The sequence below is a fragment of the Malaclemys terrapin genome, chromosome 4, assembly GCF_027887155.1.
Source record: "Malaclemys terrapin pileata isolate rMalTer1 chromosome 4, rMalTer1.hap1, whole genome shotgun sequence".
NCBI classification, from domain to species: domain Eukaryota; kingdom Metazoa; phylum Chordata; order Testudines; family Emydidae; genus Malaclemys; species Malaclemys terrapin.
In genome coordinates, this window is record NC_071508.1 from 147,971,718 (window position 1) to 147,997,692 (window position 25,975).

At 46.4% G+C, this 25,975-nt stretch overlaps 2 protein-coding genes across 2 annotated transcripts; one reads left to right on the forward strand and one right to left on the reverse strand.

The window, feature by feature from the left end:
- Positions 1-23,442, forward strand: DNAAF2 (dynein axonemal assembly factor 2). Its single transcript, XM_054025812.1, has 3 exons — positions 1-2,197; positions 15,735-15,881; positions 20,842-23,442. Exons 1-3 carry the CDS (start codon positions 446-448, stop codon positions 21,406-21,408), a joined length of 2,466 nt encoding a protein of 821 aa, XP_053881787.1. The 5' UTR covers positions 1-445; the 3' UTR covers positions 21,409-23,442.
- A 220-nt stretch (positions 23,443-23,662) lies between these two features.
- On the reverse strand, positions 23,663-25,891 carry MGAT2 (alpha-1,6-mannosyl-glycoprotein 2-beta-N-acetylglucosaminyltransferase). The gene has a single exon (XM_054025813.1). The coding sequence runs from the start codon at positions 25,666-25,668 to the stop codon at positions 24,346-24,348; it is 1,323 nt and encodes a 440-aa protein (XP_053881788.1). The 5' UTR covers positions 25,669-25,891; the 3' UTR covers positions 23,663-24,345.
- Positions 25,892-25,975: the final 84 nt, after the last annotated feature.

Here is a 25,975-nt window from a genome sequence, read left to right on the forward strand (position 1 = left end):
GATGACCTCCTGAGGTCCCTTCCAATCCTGATATTCTATGAAATCATTCAGGAGGTCTTTAACTGATACAACCAGGGCCCCAGCTGCTCTTGGATAGGAAGGTGAGGGCCACACCGGTCAGCCAATGAATGAGTCCTGCAGCCGCACTGAGGGGGCAGCAAGATAAAGTTAGGAGACATCTTCCCCCCCAACCAATGCCCTGGCTGCACCTCTGCCTGGCGGGGGGAAGGTGGCCTGTGCCAGCCGGCTGAGGGGGAGAGGGAAATCAGGGCGCCCCGCGGTCTCAGGGTGGACTAGAACCCAGGCACCCGCCTGGCGCCCCCTAGAGGCGGGAGCAGGCAGAGCGGAGGGGCCGCCATTTTGTTTGGCGCTGTTTCCACGGAGACCAACCAGCGCGGGTCCGGCACACACCGGCCGGGGTGAGCGGGCAGCAGCGGCGGCGGCGATGGCGCGCTCCGGCCTGGAGGAGCTGCAGCTCACGGCCGAGGAGGTGGAGCGGCTGAAGGGCGCCTTCCGCGACGAGCGGTTCCGGGCGCTGCTGGCGGAGTACGCGGCGGAGCTGGCCGACCCGGAGCAGCGGCGGCGGTACGAGGAGGAGGTGACGGCGCTGGAGCGGGAGCGCGGGGTGGAGGTGCGCTTCGTGCACCCGGCGCCGGGCTACGTGCTGCGGACCAGCCAGGGGGGCGCCCAGCGCTGCTACCTCAACGTCTGCAGCAACCCGCTGCTGGGCCGGCCCCAGGCCCGCGCCGAGCCCCGCGGCCACCGCTGGGCCCTGCCCTACAGCCTGGCCCCCGGCCGCGAGGAGCTGGGCCGCGCCGGCCGCCGGCGCCTGGTCTACGACGTGGTCTTCCACCCGGAGACGCTGCGCCTGGCCGCCCGCAGCGCCCGCTTCAGGCGCATGGTGAGCGACACGGCGCTGGAGGCGGTGCAGAGCCGCTTCGGGGTGCGGCTGGACCGGGCCAACGCCGTCCCGCTGCGGGGCACCGCCTACAAGGGGGTCCCGCAGGCCTCCGTCATCCGCACCCCGCTGCCAGGGGGCGCCCCGCCGCGGGCCGAGGAGCCCGACTCCCCGCTGCCCCCCTTCCCGTCCCCCTACTCCTACCCCGCGGGGCCCGGGAGCAGCGCCCAGCACCAGCCGGCGCCCGGCCCCCCGGCGGGGGAAGGGGCTCGGCCCCCGGCCCCCACCACGCCCCGCTGGAGCCTGCGGCACCGCTCGTACGTGGAGCTGCAGGACTACCGCTGCTGCCGGGACTCGGCGCCCAGCCCGGTGCCCCGGGAGCTGGTGGTGACCATCGAGCTGCCGCTGCTGAGCTCCGCCGGCCAGGCCGCCTTGGAGATCCGGGGGCGGGAGCTGCGCCTGGACTCGCAGCGCCCCGCCTACCGCCTCCGCCTCCGCCTGCCCTACGCGGTGGATGAGCCCCGTGGCCAGGCCACCTTCAACAAGGCCAAGCGGCAGCTGCTGGTCACACTGCCCGTCCTGCCCCCGCCCGGCCCGAGCCTGGCGGCCCCTGCAGAGCCCAGCGGAGTGAGCCCAGAGGAGCCCGAAGTCGGCCCGCCTTCCTCAGGAGGCCTTGGTACGGGCCGGGAGCAGCGGGAAGAGGCTGGCCCTGCAGCCGGGGAGGAGGAGGAGGAGCTCGGGCTGCCTCCAGCTGAGCAAGCGTGTGCGCCAGGCGGTAGCGGCCGGGCCCCTAGCAGCCTGACTCCTCCCGTGAGCGCGGTGTGCCCCGGCAGCATGGATCTTACCTCGTGCACCACCACCAGCAGCGAGGTGGGTCCTCCCCTGGTACCCAGTAACGGCACAGAGCTTCCCACCTGTCCCAGCACCAGCCTGCGCCCTGCCGTGCCCACCGAGTGCCTTGGCTGCAGCGGCTACCCACACCTTGCCGCTCCGGTTTGTCCCCCCTTCCAGTGCACCCAAGACGAAGAATCTCTGACCCTGCTCTTGCAGGTGCCAAACATCCAGCCAGAGAGTGTGAAGGGGGAAGTCGGCACAAATCACTATAGACTCGGTTTCTGTTCCAAGGATGCTGCTTCCTACTCCTTCCTCCTACAGTTTCCTCTTGAAAACAAGCTGACCCCCCCAGAGACTGGTATTAATGTCTCCCCCAACAACGCTGTAATAGGACTAGCCAAATCTCCTGAGAGTGCTGGACTTTGGGGGAAGATGTACTTCGGCTTAAACAGCAAGGCTCTGCAGGTAAATACTTTTAAAATGACACATCCAATATATAATGCTTCTGAAATAACCTTAAATTTAGATGTGCTTTGTGGAAGGTCATAACTTGATCTAGTTTTTAAAAAAGATGATTGGCTCAGGGGATAGTTAATGGACTATAAAGCTTTTCACTTCTAGGCCACTAGTTCAGGTTTAAACCAGGTGGGTAGTGCCTCCAAGTCCATTACCGTCTGACAGCTGTTCAGTGGCCTATGTAAAATGAACCACTACATTTGATGGCCCTATTCTGATTCACGGTGGGCAGATGTCCACATGGCTTGAATGGGGTGGAGTGAAAACTACTCTTGTTCTCAGAGGTGGTCCCTCTAACTAAGATCTTGTCTACACTGGGGGGGATTGATCTAAGGATATGTCTACGCTACGAAATTAGGTCGAATTTATAGAAGCCGGTTTTATAGAAATCGGTTTTATACAGTCAATTGTGTGTGTCCCCACATAAAATGCTCTAAGTGCATTAAGTCGGCGGACCGCATCCACAGTACCGAGGCTAGCATCGACTTCCAGAGCGTTGCACTGTGGGTAGCTATCCCACAGTTCCCGCAGTCTCCGCCGCCCATTGGAATTCTGGGTTGAGATCCCAATGCCTGATGATGCAAAAACAGTGTCGCGGGGGGTTCTGGGTACATGTTGTCAGGCCCCTCCCTCTCCGTCAGAGCAACGGCAGACAGTCAATTCGCAACTTTTTACCTGGGTTACCTGTGCAGACAACATACCACGGCAAGCATGGAGCCCGCTCAGCTCAGCTCACCGTCACCATATGTCATCTGGGTGCCGGCAGACATGGTACTGCATTGTTACACAGCAGCAGCTAATTGCCTTTTGGCAGTAGATGATGCAGTATGACTGGTAGCCGTCATCGGCTGTCTGGGTGCTGGCAGACGTGGGGCTGCATTGCTATACAGCAGCAGCTCCTTGCCTTTTGGCAGTAGATGGTGTATTACGACTGGTATCCATCGTTGTCGTATTCCTCAGTGAGTTCGATCAGAGGCACCTGGGCAGACATGTTTTGTCTCCTGGAGACTCAGTCCTGCTGGCAGTCCTATTGAACCGTCTTGACGATTATGGCTAGCAGTCGTAGTACAGCATCTTCCGCCAAGCACCCAGAAGATGCCGATGGCTATCAGTCATGCTGCACCATCTGCTGCCAGCTTAAGATGTAAAAAATAGATGGACCAGATTTGTTCTATATTCATTTGCTTCCCCCTCCCTCCGTGAAATCAACGGCCTACTAAACCCAGGGTTTTGAGTTCAATCTTTGGGGGGGCCATTCTGTGTGGCAGTTGTTTGTGTTTCTCCCTGATGCACAGCCACCTTTGTTGATTTTAATTCCCTGTACCTGTAAGCCACGTCGTCACTCACCCCTCCCTCCCTCCGTCAGACAATAGTTTCGCGCCTTTTTTCAGCCCAGACCCCATAGCACTGGGATCATGGAGCCCGCTCAGATCACCGTGGCAATTATGAGAACTATGAACACCATGCGCATTGTCCTGGAGTATATGCAGAGCCAGAACATGCCAAAGCAAAACTAGGCGAGGAGGCGATTGCAGCACGGCGACGAGAGTGATGAGGAAATTGACATGGACATAGACCTCTCACAAAGTACAGGCCCCAGCAATATGCAAATCATGGTGTTACTGGGACAGGTTCATGGCGTGGAACGCCGATTTTGGGCCCGGGAAACAAGCACAGACTGGTGGGACCGCATCGTGCTGCAGGTGTGGGACGATTCCCAGTGGCTGCAAAACTTTCACATGCGTAAGGGCACTTTCATGGAACTTTGTGACTTGCTTTCCCCTGCCCTGAAGCGCCAGAATACCAGGATGAGAGCAGCCCTCACAGATGAGAAGCGAGTGGCGATAGCCCTGTGGAAGCTTGCAACGCCAGACAGCTACCGGTCAGTCGGGAATCAATTTGGAGTGGGCAAATCTACTGTGGGGGCTGCTGTGATCCAAGTAGCCAACGCAATCAAAGACTTGCTGATATCAAGGGTAGTGACTCTGGGAAACATGCAGGTCATAGCGGATGGCTTTGCTACAATGGGATTCCCAAACTGTGTTGTGGCGATAAACAGAACCCATATCCCTATCTTGTCACCGGAGCACCAAGCCACCGAATACATAAACCGCAAGGGGTACTTTTTCAATGCTGCTGCAAGCCCTGGTGGATCACAAGGGACGTTTCACTAACATCAACGTGGGATGGCCGGGAAAGGTACATGATGCTTGCGTCTTCAGGAACTCTGGACTATTTCAAAAGCTGGAGGAAGGGACTTTCTTCCCGGACCAGAAAATAACCGTTGGGGATGTTGAAATGCCTATCGTTATCCTTGGGGACCCAGCCTACCCCTTAATGCCATGGCTCATGAAGCCGTACACAGGCAGCCTGGACAGTAGTCAGGACCTGTTCAACTATAGGCTGAGCAAGTGCCGAATTGTGGTGGAATGTGCATTTGGACGTTTAAAAGCGCGCTGGCGCAGTTTACTGACTCGGATAGACCTCAGCAAAGCCAATATTTCAATTGTTATTGCTGCTTGCTGTGCGCGCCACAATATCTGTGAGAGTAAGGGGGAGACATTTATGGCGGGGTGGGAGGTTGAGGCAAATCGCGTGACTGCTGATTATGCGCAGCCAGACACCAGGACGGTTAGAAGAGTACAGCAGGGCGCGGTGCGCATCAGAGAAGCTTTGAAAACGAGTTTTGTGACTGGCCAGGTTACGGTGTGAAACTTGTTTGTTTCTCCTTGATGAACCCTCCGCGCCCCCCTTCCCGCCCCCCCCCGGTTCACTCTACTTCCCTGTAAACTAACCACCCTCCCCTCCCCACTTCGAGCACCGCTTGCAGAGGCAATAAAGTCATTGTTACTTCACATTCATGCATTCTTTATTAATTCATCACACAACTAGGGGGATAACTGCCAAGGTAGCCCGGGAGGGGTGGGGGAGGAGGGAAGGAAAGGGACACACTGCAGTTTAAAACTTTAAAACTTTAACACTTATTGAAGGCCAGCCTTCTGATGCTCAGGCAATCATCTGGGGGTGGAGTGACTGGGTGGCCGGAGGCCCCCCCCCACCGCGTTCTTGGGCATCTGGGTGAGGAGGCTATGGAACTTGGGGAGGAGGGCTATTGGTTACACAGGGGCTGTAGCAGCGGTCTCTGCTGCCTTTCCTGCAGCTCAACCATACACTGAAGCATATCAGTTTGATGCTCCATCAGCCGGATCATCGACTCTTGCCTTCTGTCAGCAAGCTGACGCCACTTACCCTCTTCAGCCCGCCACTTGCTCTCTTCAGCCTGCGATTCAGCCTGCCACCTCTCCTATCGTTCACATTGTGCTTTTTTGCACTCTGACGTTGACTGCCTCCACGCATTCTGCTGTGCTCTGTCAGTGTGGGAGGACATCTGGAGCTCCGAGAACATATCATCCCAAGTCTGCCGTTTTCTCCTTCTAATCTTCACTAGCCTCTGTGAAGGAGAAAAATTTGCAGCTGGTGGAGGAGAAGGGAGAGGTGGTTAAAGACACATTTTAGAGAACAATGGTTACACTCTTTCACGTTAAATTTTGCTGTTCACATTACACAGCACATGTGCTTTTGTTACAAGGTCGCATTTTTCCTCTTATATTGAGGGCCTGCCGGTTTGGTGTGAGAAATCACTCACACAGTGCCAGGCAACAGATTTTGGCTTGCAGGAAGCCATGGTAAGCTACAGTCTTTTGGCTTTTTTAACCTTCTTAACATGTGGGAATGGTTTCAAACAGTAGTGCCCTCATTTCCCATACCAAGCACCCGTTGGGTTGGCCATTTAAAATGGTTTGCAATGTAAAAGGAGGGGCTCCGGTTTCCGAGTTAACATTCAGCACAAACACAACTACCCCCCCCCCCCACACACACACACCCAATTCTCTGGGATGATCGCTTCACCCCTCCCCCTACCGCGTGGCTAACAGCGGGGAACATTTCTGTTCAGCCGAGCAGGAACGGGCACCTCTGAATGTCCCCTTAATAAAATCACCCCATCTCAACCAGGTGACCATGAATGATATCACTTTCCTGAGGATAACAAAGAGAGATAAGGAATGGATGTTGTCTGCATGCCAGCAAACACCGGGTCCATACGCTGTCATGCTTTGTTATGCAATGATTCCAGACTACGTGCTACTGGCCTGGCGTGATAAAGTGTCCTACCATGGCGGACGGAATAAGGCAGCCCTCCCCAGAAACCTTTTGCAAAGGCTTTGGGGGTACATGAAGGAGAGCTTTCTGGAGATGTCCCTGGAGGATTTCCGCTCCATCCCCATACACGTTAACAGACTTTTCCAGTAGCTGTACTGGCCGGGATTGCCAAATTAATCATTAAATACGCTTGCTTTTAAACCATGTGTAATATTTACAAAGGTACACTCACCAGAGGTCCCTTGTGTGCCCTCAGGGTCTGGGAGCACGCCTTGAGTGAGTTCGGGGGTTACTGGTTCCAGGTCCAGGGTGATAGACATATCCTGGCTGTTGGGGAAACCGGTTTCTCTGCTTCCTTGCTGTGAGCTATCTTCATTGTCTTCATCATCATCTTCTTCGTACCCCGAACCCGCTTCCCTGTTGCGTGATTCTCCATTGATGGAGTAAAAGCACACGTTTGGGGTAGTGGTGGCTGCACCCCTTAGCATGGCATGCAGCTCGGCGTAGAAGCGGCATGTTTGCAGCTCTGCCCCGGACCTTCCGTTTGCCTCTCTGGCTTTGTGGTAGGCTTGCCTTAGCTCCTTAATTTTCATGCAGCACTGCTGTGCGTCTCTGTTATGGCCTCTGTCCTTCATGGCCTTTGAGACTTTTTTTCTAATATTTTGCCATTTTGTTTACTGCTACGGAGTTCAGCTAGCACTGATTCATCTCCTCATATGGCGAGCAGATCCTGTACCTCCCGTTCGGTCCATGCTGGAGCTCTTTTGCAATCCTGGGACTCCATCATGGTTACCTGTGCTGATGAGCTCTGCGTGGTCACTTGTGCTCTCCACGCTGGGCAAACAGGAAATGAAATTCAAAAGTTCGCGGGGATTTTCCTGTCTACCTGGTCAGTGCATCTGAGTTGAGAGCGCTGTCCAGAGTGGTCACAATGAAGCACTGTGGGATAGCTCTCGAAGGCCAATAACGTTGAATTCCGTCCACACTACCCCAAATCCGACCCGCAAAGGCCGATTTTAGCGCTAATCCCCTCGTCGGAGGTGGAGTAAAGAAACCGGTTTAAAGGGCCCTTTAAATAAAAGGGCTTCGTTGTGTGGATGTGTCCAGGCTTAATTCAATTTAACGCTGCTAAATTCGACCTAAACTCGTAGTGTAGACCAGGCCTAAGTTACATGACTTCAGCTACGTGAATAATGTAGCTGAAGTTGATGTACTTAGATCTACTTATCATGGTGTTGTCTTCACTGTGGTAAGTCGACTGCTGACGCTTCCCCATCGACTCTGCCTGCGCCTCTCGCTCCAGTGAAGTACCGGAGTCAACTGGAGATTGCTCAGCGGTCAATTTATCACGTCTTCATTAGACGCGATAAATCGACCCCTGATGGATCGATTGCTCTGGAGGTAAGTGTAGACATGCCCAAAGGGTGAATCTTTTGACCGGTGGACCTGAAAAAGCGAAGAGAAGTTTGCAGCAGAGACTCCACAACTAGGAATGGAAAACTGAGCTAGAGAAGCGAGATCCAGGAAAGGCAACCCGGGATGCCTGAAGGCACCTTCCAAAATCCAAGGAATGCTCAAAGTGAGGTGGACTCAGAGAGAGAGAGAGCGGCATACACATTTAGGATTTTTCAATAGCTCTGCATATCCCTAGTGCTGAGTAAAGTGAAGGTGGGTAGGCAGAACTGTGTGAGGGAAGCCTGGTCTAACATACCTGTTCTGTGGTTAAATAATTGGCTTTAATCTCTAGGGCTGTCAAGCTATCATCTTCCACAAGCACTAAATTCACATGAAAAGTAGTGTATGTATGTGCACACACATACAATTATTTTGAAATGAAAGTGCGTGAATACAGTATACACCAGTGGCTCTCAGAGGTCTTCCGGGGGTACATCAACTTATCTAGATATTTGCCTAGTTTTACAACAGGCTACATAAAAAGCCCAAGTGAAGTCAGTATAAACTAAAATTTCATACAGAGAATAACTTGTTTATACTGTCCTATATGCTATACACTGAAATGTAAGTACAATATTTATATTCAAATTGATTTATTTTATAATTGTATAGTAAAAATAAGAAAGTAAGCAATTTTTCAGTAATAGGGTACTGTGACACTTTTCTATTTTTATGTCTGATTTTGTAAGCAAGTAGTTTTTAAGTGAGGTGAAATGTGGGGGTACTCAAGACAAATCAGACTCCTCAAAGGGGTACAGTAGTCTGGAAAGGTTGAGGCTCACTGATATACACAACCAATTACAAGATAGCTATATACTGCTATAACTATTGAAAGAAAACTGCTAAAACAAGCAGATTAACATAAAAAGCAGCTTTAAATTTTAAAAAGCCATTGATTGCCATCTTGAATTAGAGCTCCTGTAATGTCATGTGAGCAATCTAGATGTGATTCCTCACTTAATTTTTTCCTTATTCCCTGGGCCATGAACATTCCACGTGACTTTTTCTCAGTAGTCATCTAGAAATGTCTATCTCCAACATATGAAATACTCAAAACTGTTTTTCTTCAATAGTGAAGAGCATTCACAGGGATTTCCATGATAAAGAACTGGACTTCCCTGCACATGGAGCACTTAAAACAAACTTTCCTTGTATAAGGACCCAAGAAAATGGACTAATTCTTCAATTCTGGAATTTTGGGTTCAACTTCACTATGGGCTTGTCTATACTTACGCGCTGGTTCGACGGCAGGCAATCGAACTTCTGGGTTCGATTTATCGCGTCTTGTCTGGACGCGATAAATCGAACCCATAAGTGCTCCCCGTCGACTCCGGTAATCCTGCTCGGCGCGAGGAGTACGTGGAGTTGATGGGGGAGCCTGCCTGCCGCGTCTGGACTGCGGTAAGTTCGAACTAAGGTACGTCGACTTCAGCTACGTTATTCACGTAGCTGAAGTTGCATACCTTAGTTCGAATTGGGGGGTTAGTGTAGACCAGGCCTATGTTCTAGAACCATGAAATCCTTTACAACTTGGAACACACATTGTGAGATGCCCATTTTGTAAAGCTGACTGGTATCTTCAGTATATTCACTGGGCTGAGGGCCTAGAGTATGGAAAATTTCTTGCCAAAATCTGAGGATTGAAAAATATTGTATGACCCTTTCAGAGATTCTGGTACTTTTTAAAATTTTTTTTACTCAGTTAGTATGTAAAGGGACAAGTTTTTGAAACTTGACTTCTAATTTTGTATGCCTACATGAAAGCCACTTTATATCACTGTGGGAGAAGTTGCTGGTGAAAGGAGTTGGTGAGAGAGGGTATTGTGGGACGGGAGTGGGATTAACAAATATTCCCACACAGGGCTCTGATTTAAGGTACTGTCCCTCAAGGCCTCTCCAAAATCCCCTCCCAGGCTGTTTGCCTAGATTTACCCAACAGCAGATCCAGATCTCTCCCACTGTTACTTGTATTCCAGTCTACATCTCCTATGTTCACACTGGATTACATTCTCCAGAATGTTGTGGTCCTAAACTGAACCAAGAACATGGCTATACGTAAATCCTGACTCCCCTCTTAAAGGGCTAGCTTGCCTCTTGACATTCAGCCTATAAAATGAAATACTTAATTCTTAACAGAAATAGAAAGCAGGTTTTGATCTTGTTGGGTGAATCAAGAATATATTCTGCCTTCAATAATCTATTTTGTAGCAGTAGTTTAAACTATATTCAGAAATGGGAAGCAGATTCAGAGAGGCAGTTAATTTAGGCAGATCAACCACCTGCAGCTTTTGGGGCAAAAGTGTCTTATTTTGTTTAATTAGAGAAATGTTGGTTAAAGTACTAACTGAAATGTATTTAACTTCCTGCAGGTTAAGTATAAGAAACATCAGGTATTCCTCAGAGTGCTGGGGAGGCTATGCTCAGAGGGATATATACTTTTATCATTGGTGGTTGTGCTCTAAAATCATCATCTTTGGGGGGAAAGTTACTGAATACTTAAAATCCTAAAGCCTGACCTCCCTTTAGATATTGGCATTAGGTTTATTCTGTAACATACTAGGAATAAGATTATATATGGAATTGTGCTCCCTCTTTCTTTTGTGGTCTGTATATAGTATCACCTGTAAATGGAATAATCCCCTTACTCTTAAATCTTTGATTGAGCCCAATGTTTATGGGATGTAGTGGTGCTGGAAAAATATTTAACTTTTTCCAAAGATACTTTTTTCATTACTACACTATCTGGTACTCTTTCATCACTGAAGGACACAATCCTCTGTACCAAAAGCCCAAGGTCAAACAAACTTGATTATGATGTGTGTTGGGACTTTAACATTAATGTCCTCTTTATGACTGTTCTTATTTAAGATTATAATTTACCATACTGGGAAGTGAATTAAACTTTGGCCTGTGGACTGGTTACAGAGAATGGTAATACACCCCATTCTCTCAGTAATGTTAGACATGCTGTATTAGTTCATGGTTAGATCATATAGTAGATAATTATAAGTTTTATTGTTTGTGAGAAGTTAATTAAGGCATATGTCTGAAAGAACATTGTGCAGGGATAGGAGAGCTCTCTTGGACCTTTGCATCAACATTGACACACCTGTGGAGTACATTTTACATCTGTGTGCAACCTAGGGTTACCATATCTAATAAATAAAAAAAGAGGACCCTCCACGGCCCTGGCCCCGCCCATTTCCCTAGCCCCGCCCCAACTCCGCCCCTTCCCTGCCCTAACTCCGCTCCCTCCCACTCCCAGCCATGCGGAAAGGGCTGCCCGAGGCTACCGGCTTCACGGTTTGCCGGGCAGCCCCCAGACCCTGCGCCCCTGGCCGGCGCTTCCCCAGCGCAGCTGGAGCCCGGGAGGGGAAGCGCCCAGCCGGGGACGCAGAGTCTGGAGGCTGCCCGGCAAACCGTGAAGCCAGTAGCGCTCGGGCTTTGGGCAGCCCCTATGCCTCCGGACCCTGCGCCCCCAGCCGGGCACTTGCCCTCCCGGGCTCCGGCGGCGCAGGGTCCGGAGGCACGGGGGCTGCCCGAAGCCGGTAGCGCTCGGGCAGCTCGGCTCTTAAACAGAGCCGAAGAGTCAGGGGAGGAGCAGAGCCTCCATTTTCCTGGACATGTTCGGCTTTTTGGCAATTCCCCCCGGACGGGGGTTTGACTGCCGAAAAGCCGGACATGTCCGGGAAAAAGAGGACGTATGGTAACCCTAGTGCAACCAAGTATACCAGAAGGATTGTGGATTGATTGTTAGCCTACACAGCTGGACCTCCTCGTGAATTGACAATCTAAGTGTATGTCTACACTTAGAGTTTTTGCGCTGTAAGTTTCACCGGTGATAGGGAACCGGTGAAAATAAAGCGCTGCTTTGTGTACTCATTCAATTCCTCAGGCATCAGAGAGTGTTTACATTAGCAGCACTTCCATCGCAATGAGAGCAGCGCTGTAGGGCAGCTATCCCACAGTGCAGCTCTCTCGATAGGTCTTGTGGGAAGGGGGGGGGTGAGCGGAAGGCATTCTGGGTGCCTGCTCAGTGCCCCGGGCTGCTCTGCTTTATGTCCCAGCAGCCCTATTATTTCCTTGTTTCTTTCATGGCATTTTTTTTAAACCCTCTTGCTATCTGGCTGCTTTCCCCGCCAATTCTACAAACAAAGGGAAAGGGAGCTTCGAACTTCCTGGGGCTTACAGGGGGAGGGGCAGATGTCCGTGTGTCAGAGCAGCGAAGATGCTGGCCAGAGTGGTCGCTTTTGGAACTGTGGGATATCTTCTGGAGGCCAAAAAATGTTTACACTGCTAGAACGTGTCTTCACTTTCACAGCAGCGCAAAAAGAACAGTGGTAAGAGCTGTATGTCTCTCGTGAAGGTGGCTTTCTTTTTGTGGTGGAACTTTTGAGTTTTACCGCAAAAAGTCATTAACAAGTGTAGATGCTCCCACAGTTTTAGTGCAAAAAAGGGACTTTTTACGTTTTAAATGGTAAGTGTAGACATACCCTTAGATAAAGCAAGCATTTTTTCCTTGCCCCTCATATGCTTATATTAGTTTTGTAAGAGTTGGACATGTGAAATGTATAGTCTTACCTAACTGCATATATTAATGCTTCCTTGCTATAATGCTGTAAGTCTGACTGGCCCCTTTGTAATAAAGTAAACGATTCTGTATATAATACTGTAACAGCTGTATTCTACCTAGTATTATCGTAAGCACGTGTGTAGATATGTACTTCAGAAATGTCGTATTTTCTAACATCTAAACTCCTATCCTCTTTTTTTGGTGATAAGGCACATTGTAGGGAAAATCCTATTTTGTTAAAGGTAAATGTCTTCCACAGTTGTCTGTCACAGAGGTGTTGACAAGAGAGCCCATGGAACTTTTTATATAGTCTGTCATTTAAATGTTTTTAAAGGGACCCTCAAGGCTGACAGTCCCTAAAAATAGGCAATCTCACAATCTCTTTAAAAAAAACATTTTTTTAATATAAAAATTTCTTCTGACACTTAAAATTATCAACCTTTCCAAAATCAGGGCTGCATTATGGATACAAGTGTGGTAATCCACTATATATGACCCCAGAGGGCTGTGTTCTGAAGTGCAGGGTTCATGTATATTTAAAGCCCTTTCCAACTTCCAAGAACAAAGCTGTCCATGAGAGCTGAGGGGCTGGCACAGTGCACCCACTAAATCTGCTTCCCTGCAAACCAAAACAAAGCTAGTGGATCTTACTATTTTTATTTATGAAAGTTGTGGTAGCCTGTCTTCAGTGCTGGACAAAACTTTTCCTATTATTTCAAAGCAATTTTGAATGTGACTACAAGTCTTCCTTGAAAATTTTGTCTTTGTCTATATAGTTGTTTGCAGTTTTTGTAGAGTACTAACTTTCCTGTCTAAAAAAGAGTTGTTATACTGTGATTAGGACAAAAAGAAGAACAGGAGTACTTGTGGCACCTTAGAGACTAACAAATTTATTAGAGCATAAGCTTTCGTGGACTACAGCCCACTTCTTCGGATGCATGGTGCCACAAGTACTCCTGTTCTTCTTTTTGCGGATACAGACTAACACGGCTGTTACTCTGAAACTTGTGATTAGGACTAGATTACTTATTACAAGAGGATGCTAGAAACTAAGACTTTCGAGATTACTCCTGTGAATGTTTTATTTTGGGGTCAATTAATTCTGTACTGAAGATTTCGAGACACTTAGCAAATTTTTGGCAGGTCACAGGAAGGAAAAAAAGAGAACAGAACAAATTCATTGCTTAGTTTTGAACTAATCTCTTCCCTAAACTACATTACAAATAATAATAGGTTTCCATCTCATATAAAGCAAACTGAATAACCTTTAATTGTTAGGTGCATTATGGGACTGGACTAGATGACCTTTCGGATCCCTTCCAGTCCTATGATTCAGTGCTCAGATTGTATGTGATCAAGAGGAGACTTCAACAGAAACCGTAGATGTCTATAGTTTGTTCCTCAGCAAGAGCAATCAACAGAGCAAACTCTACAGATGGCAGATGCAGTACAAGATGACAAGGACTCAAAGATTCCAGAAAGCCAGTCATTGTAACTAACAGGCAACCAAATGACCAAGTTGTTATGCAGCCAGGTCATGTAATTAGAAAATCAGTACCATTCAGAGACACTTAACAGACAAAGACAGCGTGATAGCATAAATACTGTAAATGATAGGAATGTAGAACTTAAAGGGGGAAGATGTAACAGAATGCTAAAGTTTATTATATTCTGCCACTAGGTGGCACTGTGTGAAATACCATCTTTAAGCTAACCTCCGTCATCGCAGGCAAAGCATTAAAGGATCTTATGATACACGCTGGATGTGTTCGTCTCGCTGAGAAGCAAGTCAATGTCTGGTACAGGAGCATGACAGGGATATCAATGGCTAAGCCCTTTCTACAAAATGTAATCACCATTACTACTAGTGGATGCTGCTAGTGTAAACAAGGCCGCTACTGTATTCTCTTCATGAATAACCTCTCTGCACCCTCCCTATCTGTCCTGCTGTATGTGTACATTTCTTGGATTGTAAACTCTTTGGGCAGAAAATGGGTTTAATTCTATACTGTGTAAATTGGCAGTATATACATGATCTCCAAAGTTTCATTTAATATTGTATGACTATGTAACTGTTTCATGCTCCCAATTATAGCTTCTTTTAGTGATCAAAATTATATCTTTGAGAGCCCAGACACAGTTGGATGAGAGAGCTGAAAATATTCAAAATTGCCTCATTGCATCTATCATCAACAGGACTTCCTTGGTGGCTGGACTTTTCTGGTATTCTAGCTCTTATTAGGTTGATGAGATGAGGGAGTAAAAAGGGAATGAGGGATTTAAATGTGTGTGTATTAAAACAATCTGAGTAATTGAGAATCCCGGAAAAAGAGGTTTAATCTTTTTCCAACTATTTTACATAATGGAATAATTTATTGTTAAATAGAAAAAGAAGCAGATGAATAAATCTATAAAGTATTATTGTCTTAATTAAACAAGATATTCCTGGTTGTATTTTTGGACCATTAATATCCACAGCTCGTTTGAGTCATAAGACGAGTAGCAACATGCTTCACAGGGCACCTGAATCACACATGAATAGCCCTAAAAATATATCCTGGAGTATCTTATTTAACTGTAAACTGCATTTCATTTCATTTCATTCCATTCCACTTGTATTTACCTGTACCTGAATGAAGCTCTAAAGAGACAAGTTTGTTACACATCTGAAATGGATATTGTCATATATATATTTCATATTCTCCACTCTAGAAGGCCTAATCTTGAAATCTGATGACTAAAATGAGCTGTACTTATAAACAAATCAGATGTTTAAAGAATGAGGGTACTTGTGGCACCTTAGAGACTAACAAATTTATTTGGGCATAAGCTTTTGTGGGCTAAAACCCACTTATCGGATGGTAATTAAACAAACCCACAGATCCAGAACTTTTTTAAATCGAATATCAAAAGAGAAGGGAGGGCAATTAAAACAATTTTTTCATTGTAATCGTTCCTCAAATGGAAACTGAAAACAAACACATGACATGTAGAAAACATGCCTCCCTTTAAACCATTGCCTTTTGTGTGAGGCAGACCCGTATTTTGTACAGAAATCATTTAAACCATTTTCTTCATGTTCATCTCTCACTACTTCTGAATGTCTTATGGAGAATTTATTAAACCAGAGATTTCAACAGATATCGTTTTCACAAGTAGTGTGGGTGTCTCAGCTGCATATTCAGAATCAGAATTTTATATGTATCTATATATTTAGTGGGTTGCTGGGTACAAAAACACTGACACATAATGTGAAAAGAACATGTAAACATGTAACTTCATTTTTTTTGCCTTTAGGAAAGGTTGTTTGTCAGTGAAGAAAATGTTGATGAATTTCTGGACAATGTCTTGTGCCCTTCATTCCTCAAACAGACAACACTGGAAAGCCAACCATTAATTGAAGTACTTGATGTTACTGAGGTCAAAAGTCAAATCAGATTAAAGGTAAGGATCTGCTAACAATAGTACATGGCACTTCTATAGTTTAACAAGAATAGTGTGTGAAACCTCCCTCAAACGGAGTCATTCCTGCTCTGTTTGGATACTGTTGAAAATCATGTATAGGAAGTGATGTTTGCAAGTGGAAACATCCGTTTTTGGAAAGGCCGATTTACTTTAAACTCCATTCAAATTAAATTAAATGGTGAAGTGGAACTATGTACAGTTCTGGCTTAGCAGCCGTTTTATTGGGATGACAGTGATACATTGTGTTGTCTCATGTATAAATACCTATATAATAAATCCCTCCATATTAAAACAAAAATATCACTGATTTATAGTCACAGATTTATATCTCGGTAGTGTTCAGGGGATACAGAGACCCAGAAAGTGCTTCCAGGTCACAGCCACTTAGCTGTGCTGGAGTCTGCACTCTCCAGACAAACCAGGGATAGGGACTTTACTGGAATAGAACCGGTCTGAGGTTTCTCTACACTGCAGAGTTTTGGTGGCAAAACAACAGAAGTGTACACACAGCAATGCCACTTTTGGTGACAAAACTCTTCCATTTTTTGGTGACAAAATAAAACCACCTCGATGAGAGACACAGGGCTTTTTGCACAAAAGTTTTGCTGACAAAGTGCCAGTGTAGATGCTGCCATTCATTATGTCGACATAACTGGCCTCCCCCAGTATCACACAATGCCTGCTATGAGCACTCTGCTCATTGTTTTGAACTTGGCTGCCCTGCAGGCATGCGCCCCTCCCTTTTCAAAACTCCAGGAAGCTTTGATAGTCCTCATCCCGGAGAGCTCACCCAGCTGCTGAGGAGGCTGTGGGAGAACTCAAGGGAATTGCAGAACTGCAGGTAGGCAGAGTAGGCCCCTGCTGTGGGGGAGCGAGAGAAACTGCTGTGGATTGGTTGCTCAGGCTGCTGTCAGAGACAGCATGCGGGCACACCCTCCCCCAACACAGTCTCTCTCTCACACACATGTATATGTACTCCTCTCACACACTGCCCAAACACACACACACTTTGTCTCTCTCTTCCCCCCCACACACACAACAAACACACATACTCCGTCACTCACTCTCCTCCTTTCCCCCCACATACACTTCAATCTACTAGAATGCCCACAGAACAATGGGATTGAGAAACCTGCATCATGTGACACTGTACTTACCCCGTGAGGCATTGAAAACCCTTCCCAAAGCACCATGTGACCAGTTGCACAGTGGGATAGCTACCCACAGTGTGATGCAAGAGCTGCTAGTGAGGATGGGCTCTGCCAACACAAGGAGCATAGTGTGGATATGCAACAGTGGTTAATTAAAGTCCTTTAATTCAAGCGGCGTAAGTTTTGTTGACAAAACTCTGCAGAGTAGACAAGGCCTGACTCCAACTCTTCTTTAAGGATGTGCTCCATATGAATAAGTGAAGAGTCCATGTCCCTCCATATACACAATTTTGAGTAAAGTTTTGGAGCCCTGTGGATGTAGTGTATAGGAATCCAATGGTTCTCAACCAATATCTAGATGAGTTGATGTACCCCCTGGCCTGGGGGTACACAAAGGTCTTCCAGGGGTACATCAACTCATCTAGATATTTGCCTAGTTTTACAACAGTCTACATAAAAAGGGCTAGTGAAGTCAGTACAAAGTAAAATTTCGTACAGACAATGACTTTATACTTCTCTATATGCTATACACTGAAATGTAAGTACAATATTTATATTCCAATTTAATTTTTTATAATTTATATGGCAAAAGTGAGAAAGTAAGCAATTGTTCAGTACTAGTGCGCTGTGGCACTTTTCTATTTTTATGTCTGATTTTGTAAGCAAGTCGTTTAAGTGAGGTGAAGCTTTGGGGTACTCAAGATAAATCAGACTCCTGAAAGGTGTAGAGTAGTCTGGAAAGGTTGAGAGCCACTGGCATACTCCATTCGTTCAGGTACCTCTGAATTAAAATCTTTCATGTTTATGGATGCAGCTCAAGACAGAAGCCCCAAAAGGCCCCAAATTTGTACTTTGGAATGTGGGGAGTCACAGACAGGGGAGGCTTAGGGAGAGGACAGAAAACTCGTTGTTTTTGGGATTGTACTGAGGATGGACTATGCTGAGATGGGCAGGGAGAGGTCACAGCGAAGAGGAGCAGTGGGAGTGTCAGGAAGGTAGAGGGTACCTTGGAAAGTTTGTCTGGATAACAATCCCAACTTTTTCTATTTATTTGACCTGAGCTAAACCTTTGAATCTTGTGAGTTTTCCCTGTGAGTTAGGGCATACTTGTGAGAGTACAGGGTTCTTTTCTACACAAGAGCAATGTGACTAGAGGATTAACATGGGACTAGGAGGCAGGACTTCATGAATTCTAATCTCACCACTGCCATTCATGTGGTGTCAACTAACCGACTCTCCTCCCTCCGTTTTCCCATTCGTTCAAAGGACATCTAATGCAGCCTACCTGAGGGGTACCGTAAGCTTAAGCATTATCTCCATTTTATCAAACACAAAACTGAGACACATAGGATAAGTAACTTGCCAGAAGTCCTACAAAAAATACATGGCAGTGTCAGGCAACTCTCCTTGCTCCTAGTCTCCTGCCTTAACCAGAAAACTATCCTTTCTGCCCCCTTCATTGTCTAAATACACAGAGGTACAGCCACACGTATAAACCAAAAAAAATTAATTACATCTTAACCCTTTACAATAACTGAACAAGTGTGGAAAAAGCTTTCTCTGCTTTTTCAGTTTAACTTTGTCCATAGTCACTTTCACTGTTTCCCATCTCTAGTGAACATTTCCTCTCGTTCGTATGACATTTTCAGAGTAATAGAGAGCACAACATTTTTAAGATAGTTTTATCATCACATTTTCCTCCCAAAGCTGATGGGGGATTTGGGCAGGAAGAGCACCTGAAACTTAACTCTTTTTGAAGCACATTACATTTCAAGTTGACAGGGTCTGTTTAGGTTCCATCTACACCTCTATGTTGCAGCTCTAGCCAATGTTTAAATGCTAATGCAAAAAACAAAGTTCAGAAGTGGAATTTGGACTTCGATACTAAAGTAGCTGAGTAAAGAACTTACTTCCGGGCTCGCTGCTCCACTGTTACTTTTCAGTTGATTATGGTTAAACTATCCATTAGACTGAGAATTTTGCATCACACTGTAGTGTTGCCTCATTTGCATTTACATATTTTTGCATCATTCCAAATTAGCTATGTTAAATATTTTGTCCCTCACTTTTGTAATTTAGTCAATATTTAGCCATAGTTTAAGAGGCATGTTTTGTGCAGATCTCAAAATAAGATATAGCCTTTTGCACATTTAGTTTTGTTTGTACCTAACAATAGATGCTCCACAGTGGTGCCGTGGGCCTAAATTCTGTGGCAAGGCTCCCTGATTAATGATATTGAATTATGTGGTGCCTTGACATTTGTGACAGCTTCAAGTAATGTCAGTAATAAGGTGTTAGTTAAATAAATAATCGCTGCAGTAATCCCTTCACCTGCTATTCATTTCAACAATTTGGTTTTATATTTTTTCAATGTTACGCCACCCTTAGTTTTCAGCGTGCTGCAGAGCTGTGAAGTTCCAATATATCACGGCATTTCTAGTCTGAGTGCATTGTAGAAGTCTTTGGAGGAAAGCTGGAGATTTTGGACACTGAATAAACCAGGGGTTCTCAAACTGTACTGCGACCCCCTTCTGACAACAAAAATGAGTCCATGACCCCAGGAGGGGGGACCAAAGCCCTGAGCCTGCCAAGCCCAAGCCTGAGCCCTGCCATTGTGGGAGGTGGGGGCGGAGCGCAAAGCCTGGGCCCCACCACACCAGGCAGGGGGGCCAAAGCCCAAGAGCTACAGCCCCATGCAAGGGGCCTGTAACCTGAGCCCCACCACCCAGGGCTGAAGCCCTCGGGCCCAGCTTCAGCCCCAGGCAGTGGGCCCCAGCAAATCTAACGCCAGCCCTGGTGACCCCATTAAAATGGGGTCCCAACCCAGTTTGAGAACCACTGGGATAAACAGATTTGGCTTTTGGCACCGATGAAATGAGGGAGAGAGGGAAGGTAGTTTGCGGTGTTGATACCCAAGAGGTGGGTGATGCTTTCGTCAGTGGTAAGGGAATGCATCTTCTCTTACTTTCTTGTTCACAGGGTGACAGTAACTCATTTGGGGTGTGGGGAGTAGACTAGAGAAGGTTTGGAAGGGTAACAAATCTTGAAATTGCTAGTTCCCGGAGCTAGGCAACTGCCTTTGACAACATTGAGCCACTCCACTGCAGCCAGACACACTCTATTTACTAACAATGGATACACATTATGTAAAAGCTTCTGCTGAAATAACCAACAGCAAAAAAGTGAATGTTGATCTATGATATTCAGTCATCCAGGTTCAGAATGCTCACCTCAGTGAGATGAACGAGAACAGTTCTCTGACATTGTTTTATGCACACTCAAGACGACAACACTGCATTAGTTAAACTTTCCACATGTGACAGGGACATAGTTTTCACAACCCTACAGGCTAGGAACATTTCCTCAAATGAAAGTTTATATTCTGGGGCCAATTTTGCAGCCATGGATTTGTGGAAAATGCAAGGCTGTGTGCATAACCCAACTGTGATCATTTGCTCTTTCTTCCACTATTAACTGTTGTACATCATTACCAATTGGCAGCTGTCCAGCAACTCTTTCCACAGCAGAGTAAAACCTTATGGTGGGAAACAATCTGTAATACACTCCCACGTGCATTTTGATTACAGTATTGGGAAACCCTCAGCACAGGTCTGATTTAGCTTTCTGAAAGCACAGACTAACACAGATTGTAGATCTCATAGAAATAAATGCATTCTGAGTTATTCAGTGTCTAGGCCTCCCGTTGATAGCATTTTTGTGTGTTCAGTCAACATTAAGTGTTAGGGTATCAAAGTACAAATAATTACCTGTTTTTTTTCCCTCAACAGTCACAGGAGATTAAACATTGTGAACTTGGTGAAAAAGAACAAACAGTTAACAATTCAGGAAGAGATCAAGTTGAAAAAGAGAATAGAAACTACTTCAAAACAAATATAGAAGCTAACCATACTGCAGATACCACCGTTGGAGAACATGGTACGGAAACGGACATGACTTCTGGATCTTTTACAACTGATAAAACAATAGTAGTAGAAGATTGTAGTTCAGGCCATTGTTTGCAGCTTGAACCTATTGACACTAGTTTAGCAATTTCTGGGAAATCTCAGATAAATGAACCACAGTTAGAACTTGCTTTCACAACAGGCAAAAATGCCACGTCCTCAGTCTGTGAAAAGCAAGAATTACTTCATTTGGAAGAGCAGGCAAAAATAAGGGATGAAGAGGTCATGTCTTCAGAGCCAGCAGAAGAGAACCAACATAATTTGAACTGTAGACCAGTTTCTCCAATTATAAAGGAAATTAATATGCAAGATGGAAGTGTGCAAATGGTTAGAGATCACACAACGCACTGTGCATTAATTTTTCAAAATTCTTTGTTGTATGAGTTGGATTAAGTTATGTCAGGATTTTAATTATAATGGTCAGTTTATCCTCTGCAGTTCAGGCTTCTGGTTTTTTTGGCATTTAAATCATTGCATGGAAAGCAGAAATCTGAACCTGAGTCTGACAGCTTCAATAAGAGGAAGCGATTTAATTGTTTTGTTTAAATCGTTTTGTTTAAATCAACTTTCGTTAATTTTGATTTTTTAAAAGTTTTAAACTTTCTTTAAAATAAAAGTATTTTCAAAAGAAATGTTCAGTTGAGTAGAAATTAAAACATATAAACAGCAACAGTAGATTACCCAATGAATCAAGATCCAAGTCCAGGTTCTTGAAGGGAAAGTAATCTCTCTAATGTATTGAAGTTTTTGTAATGCTTCTCTCCAGATTTGCTATCTTTGTTCAACCTAATGACAAACAATACCCATCATTTGAAGTAAATATTTGCCAATATTCATTTTGTGGATTGTAGGGTTAGACTGCTAGTGATTTTTGGCAAATAGAATTTTTCATTCCATGGAGAAGCCCACTTTTTAATTAGTCTCCTTAAAATAAATGTTTATGCTGCTATCTTATCCTACTACTTTCCTTCAGATATATAGTATCCAAATACACCAATGCAACCATGTTTAAACTAATTTGTTTCTTTGTTATCCAGTGTATTAAAACCTGCATTTCCCAACCTCTCTGCATTTATTCATGTATAATCTTCTAATATGGAGTCAATTTGTCTAAATTATTCCTACCACTCAAAATAAGTTTCCTGGGGTTTAAATATGCTGCCTGTTGGGATTGCATGGCAGTGGAAAGCAACAATAAGCAAGCACATTTTTAAGCTTTGATATTAAACTTTCAGATCCCTTTTCTGTCACTTAACCCCCCCCCCCACACACACACAAAAAAGTTCCTTTAAAAACTGTTGTACATGCTGAAGAAAATGTACTTCTGAACGAACTTAAGTTAAATTAGATTTACAGTTCAAATCTCCCATAAAATTAGGTTGCTTACATAGCTGTGCCAACCACAAGTACTTCTTGGGGCTGCATATACTTAACAGAGCAAGTACTGAATTTTATTGCTTGTGACAACTCTAAAATGTATATACTGTGTTGGTTCCAGGATATTAGAGACACAAGGTGGATAAGGTCATTTTTATTGGACCAACTTCCTGTTGGTGAGAGATTTACACTGAGCTTTTCTTCAAGTCAAATCTGAAGAAGAGCTCTGCATAAGCAGGAAAGCGTCTCTCTCTCAAACAGGAAGTTGGTTCTACCTCACCCACCTTCCCCAACTCTAAAATTTGACAGTTAAATTACCCAGGAGAACAATCTGTTTTGGCACACATTCTGTTTTTTGAAAAGTAATAAAACATCCACATATTGAGATGGCTTCATAACAGTTGTGTTTCCTTTCCAGTGAATACATTTAAGCAATTTATTCACATCCCATAAAGGAGGAGAGAAAATTAAGAATAGAGTTTTGTTGAAAGTTACGTTTTATCTATCAACACACAAGTTAAGCAGTTTCATTGAGCAATAATTATTTTTAGACAGGAACAAAAGGCCACTGACCCTCTATTATCTTAATACAAGTGCAGTAGAGTTTTCTTCAGCCTTAATGTAACAAATTTATCCACTTTTTTTTTTATGAATGTCTAAGTCATCTAGCTACATGAAAGTACTTTTAGAATAATTCCTGTCACCCAATTTTTTCAAGCTTGGTAGGTATTTGATATGGTTTATGGGGACTAGCTGATGTTTAGAGAGTGACTGCATTCCAGCTGTGACGTACATTCCCCCTCTGTACTTTGTCTAAGCCGTTCAGTGAAATCTGTTTTAAGGCTATTCCACAGAACTTCTTTAACTAGTATTGATAAGTTTGTTATACTTCAATGGTAAGTGACATTTAAAAAAATGCATCACTACAGTTAGAATAGACAAATATTTCACTGTAACAAATGGCATTGTTTTGTATTGTTTCTGGCTTTCAGTTCCAGTTCAACATGTTTTATTAAACAGTATGTTTATTCTTTTTATATGGCTGACTAATTTGAAGGCTAAGTGTTGTGATTACTTTCTTCCAAAGGAGGTAATATTGTGTGTTTCTCTGTTTTAACTCAATTACTGATTTTTTTTAAATGAAGTTAGATGTCCACTCTTTGAATGGGTAATGACATTTGGTGTGTTTTTAAACCCTCTTTGCATTAGAAAAAAACAATTTTGTCATAGCAAGAAAGATTTAAACTAATGGTTTTGCAGAATCAAGGACTTTCATGGTATTACAAATGTGAATTTTATTTTGGCAGAACTAAAAAAAGTATATTTCTACATTAAACTGAGCAATGATTTGTCCCTTTTCATATAATCAAATACATAGCAAATAAGAGAATGCTGTTGCAGATATGCACCAAATCTCAAGCAAGCCTAATAAAATAGTACAAGCTTGTGGAATGCTGAATGATTTTACTTTAATGTCACTGAATTTAAACAATGAGAACGTTATTTAAAACAGTACACGGCTGCTGGACTGAGACCTGACTAGAGTTCAGTCAAGCTTATTCCATTCCACCCTTACTCTTCTCAGTACTTTGAATATTAGGGATTTGCTCATTTCAAAATGTATTTTGCATGGAGTTTAAGAGATTCTGCAAGTGAAAAGCCCTCTAATGTAACAGATGCATTTTAATGTTGTTTATCCTTGTCAGTAAGCACAGCATAATGGCCACTTTCTGCATCTGGGCTTAAATTTTGTTTTCCATCTGATCTCAGCAATAGAGCCTGTCCCATTTAAAAAATTTAACTGAGAAACATGAAAGATTACTAGTTTTGGACACCTTTTACAAGAATATTTATTCATCTTAAAGCAGAAACCAATCCAGAAACCCTTTTATACACTTCTGTCCATAAGACAGTATGGAATAATTCAAAAGAGAGGCTAGTTGAGAGTGATTTTCACTGCAGTCTGCGATAACTTTTACAGAGTTCATGGTCTCTAATATCTCCCCACCCTCCGTTTTTCACGTGAGGAGAGAGAGGTGCCATGGAGTACCTTTTACTGACACTCATTGTTTCAGGAAACAGGTACTGTTGGTTGCTGCTTAAGAGCGAGTCGATTTTGGCACTCTGGCTGGATGGTCTGCAGGCTTTCTTGTGGTGCATGCCACAGTCCCCTGTATGAAAAACCCTGGGGATTTCGGGTACTAGCACTTTCCAGAATTTTGGAAGACAAGAGATAGTCAAATGCTGCAGCGTCCAGTCCCAGTTGTAGTCGTCATATGTGCAGAAGGCATCTGTGCACTCGATCAGTTGCTGGTACGTGTCTCTGCTGAAGGCCATGCCCATATTGTGCTCGGTGGACTTCCACGTCTTCATTTCCACCTTGTCGGCTTTGCCGGAGAAGCCACCCCGCACCACGTTGTAGCTGCCAAGGGAGAGGACCTGGCACTCCGGGCACTCCTGCTGCTTCAGCGCCCAAAGCTGCTTGAGGACGTGGTAGAAGTCAGGGGCCAGGTAGTGATCCTCCTCCAGGAAGAGCACCAGCCCCGTGTGCTCCCGCAGCGCCCGGAGCCGCTCCCACACGAAGTGCAGCTTCCACCACCAGTGGTGCTTGGTCTGGGAGAACTTGGCCTCGCGGTAGTGGCCGAAGGAGTCCGGGTACTCGGCGTTGATGCAGCCCAGGCGCAGCGCCGCCTTCTTGTCGATGTCGCGCGGGCAGTCGCGGGGGTCGTGGCCGGGGAACTCGCGGGGGTAGAGCTGGGCGCTGAAGGGGAAGAAGATCTGCAGCACCTGGCAGAACTCCACCTGCGCCGCCAGCCCGTTCAGCTCCTCCGACCACAGGTCGTGGCTCAGCACCAGCAGCGCGTTCTCCACGCCCGGGGCCCGGCGCAGCGAGTCCAGCAGCAGCCGCAGGTGCTCGGCCCGCTCGTGCACCTGCACCACCAGCACCAGCTCGCCGGGCGGGCGGCGCGGGAAGCGCGCCAGGTTGCGCACGGGCTGGTCGAAGTTCAGCTGGTAGAAGAGCGAGCGGTAGCTCAGCGTCCGGTTGGCCGGCTCGGCCCGGGGCGGCGGCGGCGCCGAGGCGTTGGCGGCCCGGCGGCTGGCGGCGGAGGCGAGCTCGGCCGCCCGGCTGGCGGCGCGGGGCGCGGGCGGCTCGCCGGGGTCCCGCGCGGGCTCGGGCTTGCGCTGGCGGCCGTGGCTGCCCCAGAGCGCCAGGCCGCAGGCGGCCACCAGCAGCGCCAGCAGCAGCACCTTGCGCTTGTAGATGCGGAGCCGCATGGTCCCGGGGCGGCCGGCGGGGCGGAGGGCGGAAGCGGGGCCTGCCGCTCGGCTGGGCCCGCCCCTAGCTCATCGCGGGCGCTGCGCTCCCCGCTGGCCCCCGGCGGCGGCCGGAGCGAGCCCGGAAGGGGGAGGAGACGCCCGGGGCCGCCCCTCCGGCATCAGCGCCGCGGCGCGCGCATGGCCCCGGCGGCTCCTCGCGGCCCGGCGCTGAGGGAGGCTGACACCAACTGTCACGGCGGCGGCGGCGGCGGCGCGCGCGCGACGCCCCCAACGCCGGACACGTCCCCGGACGCCATAGGACGCG